We start from the raw sequence: 4759 nt of genomic DNA on the forward strand, positions 1-4759 counted from the left end.
ATAATGAACAGAATAATGAATACAACAATGAATTATTCAATATAATTGTTTTCCTTGTATATTCTTAAAGTTGTTCAAAATTCATTTTCCTGATATATTTCCAATAAGTTTTTAGGTAAAGTATTCCATAAAAACATAAATCTATGTAAAGCTGACATCTTCATGGAATTAGTGTGAACTTTTGGAAGGATAAATTTACTTTCAATAGCATGTCTAGTTTGATAATCATGTGCATTAACGTTAAAAGTCAATTGAAAGTATAAAATCTTTGGCTGTTTTGAACTAATAATATTTTTTATTTATAATATCATTTTAAACATAATATAATTTTAAACATAAACTTTTAACTTCAACCCTTAACCAGGATAATCTAATATGCATCATGCTGACATTAGTTCTGAAATCACAGCTAAGTGACAGCCTAGCAGCCTTATTTTGAATTATTTGTAATTTCTGAATCATACCTCCTGAAGCTCCAGACCACACTGACGAACAATAATCTAGCTGAGATAAAACAAGAGATTTAATCAAATTTATAACTACATTACCTGCCAAAAATCGTGAAAATCTTTTTATCACAGCCAAACTCCTACCCATTTTACTCACCACATTATCAATATACTTTTTTCCATGATAAATCCCTTTCTACCACCACACCTGATAACTTAACTTCTTTTACTTGATCTATAACTATCTTTAATTACCAGATTTAACTCTGGATTTTCCCTTAGTCAAAATTTATAGTAGATCCTAATTTTATCGATTCTGTTTTCTTTACATTTAAAATAATTTTGTTATTGGTTACCCAATCAGAAACTGCCTGCATCTCCTCACTTAATATCTTTGAGAGTTTATCACAACTTGAATCATATGACTCTGAAAGCTGCAGTAATTACTTTATGAGAGTTTAATTAAAATCCACCCAGTGGTTCCAGTGGCAGATAATGTTAAAGTTTGATTAACTGATTTTTTTATTTTCCTCTTTAGTTTGGTAACTTCAATTCATCTTGCCAAGTGTTGAAAGGCAGGCTCAGACAAAGAAGCACGGAGAATAAAAAGACAGATTTTTCTTCTATTTAGCACCACCTTAAATCTATTATCTTGCAACACAAGATAAATGAGACAGGCGGTGTAAACAGATAATAAATATTTGCTTTATCTCTGTGACAGAGCTGGATTTTTTTTCTCTTTTGCTTTGTCTGCACAAAGGTGAATGAAAAGTGCTGAGTCACTGTGAGAATTCAAAAACCCAAGTTTCAGGCTGGTCCACCCTGGCAACAGACAAACAAGAAGCTGCTCCCAGTTGGAATGAAGACAACATACCAACAATGAGTTTGCAAGTTTTAGTTCGCATGTTGCACTTTTTTTCCCAAATACTTTGTACAGTTCCTTGACGCTATTATATCTTTTCCACAATTCGAGGTTTTGCCTTAAGTATACACAGGGGCTGATTGAATTGTAATTTGTGCAAACGCATGACTTTGTGAATGCAAGATTAATGTCTGCCTTTCCCCCACATTTGCCCTGGAAAAAGTTGCACCCCTCCAAACATGGCTCCTTGGACACAACGCTTGAAAGTTTAGTTTGAATTTTAACACTTTTTAAACTAAGTACATAAAATGAACTTGCAGTGTTATATGTTGCTTATGGTGAACAACAAGAGCAGTTGGACCAGTTTAGAGGGTGTGTGAGCTACCTCAACAGCCTCACTTGTGATGATGACAAACTTGTGGGTTGGGACTTTGTTCCACCAATCTGCGGAGAGTTTGCAGCGGGTTATAAAAAGGGGGGAATGAACTCTTCCAGACTCACTCCTCTCTCTCTCTCTCTCTCTCTCTCTCTGTCTCTCCCTCCACCTTTCCTGACTCCTGCAGCTTGGCACAACTCGCTCTCTCTGAAAACATGGCCAAGGACATGACTCTGTTCTGGGGCTCCGGCTCTCCCCCCTGCTGGAGGGTGATGATCGCTCTGGAGGAGAAGAACCTGCAGGGCTACAACAGCAAACTGCTGTCCTTTGAGAAAGGCGAGCACAAGTCAAAGGAAGTCATGGAGGTCAACCCGAGGGGTCAGGTAGGGTCGTTTTCTTCTTTGTCAATCCAAAAAACACTCGAAGCAGTTTTTTTCCCAAAGCTGCATCAGCTACAAAACATCTAACAAGTAACTTTTATCCTGTCTGTTAAAGCTTCCTGCCTTCAAAGATGGAAAAGTTATCATCAATGAGTCCTATGGGATTTGCATGTACCTGGAGGTGAGAACTTCACCTTTTAGTGTAGCCATATGTCACCCAGAATAAAAGATGGGAGGGCTGCACTTGGCTCCTCGTTCGATTGCAGACAAAAAGAAACCCTACACCGCTGAGGGAAACCTGAGCTCCACATAATTGTTGCTATTTTTTTTCCATGTCTCCAACAGGACAAGTATAAAAACCAGGGAAACAAGCTGATCCCTGAATGTCCAGATGAGAGGGCAATGATGTACCAGCGCATGTTTGAGGGCCTCACACTCTTCCAGAAACTGGGTATTTCATCCCTTACATACAAAAAAAAAAATCTAAGATAAACTTTAAGCCTGTCTGAGTGATGAATCGGCTGTGTAAGACGTGCCACCTGAGGTCGGCCTTTTGGGACTCTGTCCTGCGCTGCACTTGGCAACATCAAACACCAACCTGCCACCTCAAAGCCACCGAGACTTCATGTTTTCACCCAACCCCACGGGACCTAAACGCCACACACCGTGTTCGAGCTAATGAGCTGCGCCGTTGCATAATCAGGCTGTGACAATGTTTAAATTCCTCGGGGGTGTTCAAGTGCAACCCCCACCACTCTACGGGAATGTTGGCAGGTCTCGAGTTAATCCCCGCAATAGATCACATGCTTCGACAATTGCATGCAAAGTTGCAGTCATGAGATCTGCCCTTTACTGCCCCAAAGCCTTCTTTGAACTTTGAATTCGAGCCCCTTTTACTGGCCTCTGTTCAAACTGATGCAAACCGTCCAGGACTGAGTCCGCCCTCAGCAGCTGAAGGGAAATGAGAGTAATTAGCACATGTCAATGTTTGTCATTCCAGGGAGGGGCTTTAACATCAGTGCTTGTTTGTTTGTTTGTTTGTTTCCCAGCACAATCACTCTTCTACACACGCTATGTTCCGGAGAACGAGCGACACGACTCTGCCCTGGAGAGGAACACAAAGGAACTGAAAGATGAGATCGGGCGATGGGAGGGATACCTGAAGGTAGGGGAGGAACCTAAACCAGGGGCTGGGATCTGATGGATTTGAAGCATTTTACTTTAGTTTTTTGTCTTTAAACAAAGTTCTGTTTGTTTTTGCCTTGATGCAATTGAATTATTAATCAATAAATTGATATATATCGACGTGCATCGGTGTATTCAATAGCCTACCAAATTAATTTAAAACACCTGTAAACCTACTACTTGTGGTTTTCAGTGGACTATTTGTTTGGAGATTATTGCCTCTATAAAACAATATGCATCATGTTGACAGCTGAACCTTTGTGGTTGAGATTTGTGAGCTTTGCTAATGATGTTTAGTCAGTTTTGTTATCTTTGACAGATTTGTCTCCTACTTTCAGTGTTTTTGTTGGGATGATTTATTGGCATTGAAGGAAAGCTCATTCTTCACAAGGCCGTTAAGAAAAAAACGTGTAAAATTGTTTAGTTACTGAGACATTTTTAATTAATCTAAAGAAAAATTAAACTGTAAATCGCTCATTACCTCTTTTTCAAATGTGATGTCTAGATTTTTTTTCTGCTTTACTAATAAATATTAATCTTTAATTTCCTTAGGGTAATTTCCTTGCTGGAGAGCACTTTACAATGGCTGATGTGATTGTTTACCCAGTCATCGCTTTCCTCTTCCGCTTTGGGTAAGTGCTTAAAAAACTGCAAATTTCTAAAAGAGGAGAAAATGCAAGAATAAGACAAGTTTTTCTTTTTGTAGATTATGTGAGGAGAAATATCCTAAACTGGCCGCTTACAATAACACTCTGAAGGAAAGACCCAGCATCAAAGCTTCCTGGCCCCCTACCTGGAAGGAGGGACCAGGAATGGACACTCTGAAGAACCTCTGAGCGCCTTCTGTCCACCATGTCCTCATTTGTAACTACTCCTGATGTAGAAGCTAAAGCATCGGCTTTTTCTGCATGAGGCCACTTTTCAAATATTTGTTTGTAATTTACTCTACAGAAAATGTTTTGTGCTGTGAACAAAATATTATTAAATAAGGTTTAATGCCATGTTTGTCTGCTGTCTAATTTCAAACTTCCTTTCATTGGTCCTTTGAGTTGTAGATATACACCTCTGGAAAAAAAAACAAGAGAACACTTTAAAATTATCAGTTTCTATGATTTTGTTCTTTATAGGTATGTTTGAGTAAAATAAACATTATTTTATTCAATGAACTACTGACATGTTTCCAAAATTCCAAGCAAAAATAGAGTATTTATTTGCAGAAAATAAAAAATGGTACAAATGTTGACAAAGATGCAGTGCTTTCAGATAAGTTCATATTCAGTTAGAAACAACAATATGTTATAATGCAAACACTTCAGAAGTCAATATTTAAAGGAATGCATTTAACCAAATAAAAGAAAACTATGCAGTGGTCTCTTAATTTACTCCAGAGCTGTACATGTACAGCGGGTAAAATAAATATTGAACACGTCACCATTTTTCTCAGTAAATATATTACTAGAGGTGCTAATGACATGAAATTTTCACCAGATGTCGGTAACAACCCAAG

At 38.1% G+C, this 4759-nt stretch overlaps 1 protein-coding gene across 1 annotated transcript; it reads left to right on the forward strand.

Annotated features, from left to right (window-relative positions):
- The first annotated feature begins 1814 nt into the window (after positions 1-1814).
- On the forward strand, positions 1815-4257 carry LOC106532067 (glutathione S-transferase A). Its single transcript, XM_014028054.1, has 6 exons — positions 1815-2070; positions 2183-2248; positions 2413-2518; positions 3117-3232; positions 3805-3884; positions 3959-4257. The coding sequence occupies exons 1-6, from the start codon at positions 1903-1905 to the stop codon at positions 4086-4088; spliced, it is 666 nt and encodes a 221-aa protein (XP_013883508.1). The 5' UTR covers positions 1815-1902; the 3' UTR covers positions 4089-4257.
- Positions 4258-4759: the final 502 nt, after the last annotated feature.

The sequence above is a fragment of the Austrofundulus limnaeus genome, unplaced genomic scaffold (assembly GCF_001266775.1).
Source record: "Austrofundulus limnaeus strain Quisiro unplaced genomic scaffold, Austrofundulus_limnaeus-1.0 Scaffold715, whole genome shotgun sequence".
In the NCBI taxonomy this organism is placed as follows: domain Eukaryota; kingdom Metazoa; phylum Chordata; class Actinopteri; order Cyprinodontiformes; family Rivulidae; genus Austrofundulus; species Austrofundulus limnaeus.

Coding starts and splice junctions, on each gene's coding strand:
- LOC106532067 (XM_014028054.1), top strand. CDS start 1,903: ATGGCCAAGGACATGACTCTGTTCTGGGGCTCCGGCTCTCCCCCCTGC. Junction 2,249..2,412: donor GGATTTGCATGTACCTGGAG/GTGAGAACTTCA, acceptor TGTCTCCAACAG/GACAAGTATAAAAACCAGGG. Junction 3,233..3,804: donor GATGGGAGGGATACCTGAAG/GTAGGGGAGGAA, acceptor TAATTTCCTTAG/GGTAATTTCCTTGCTGGAGA.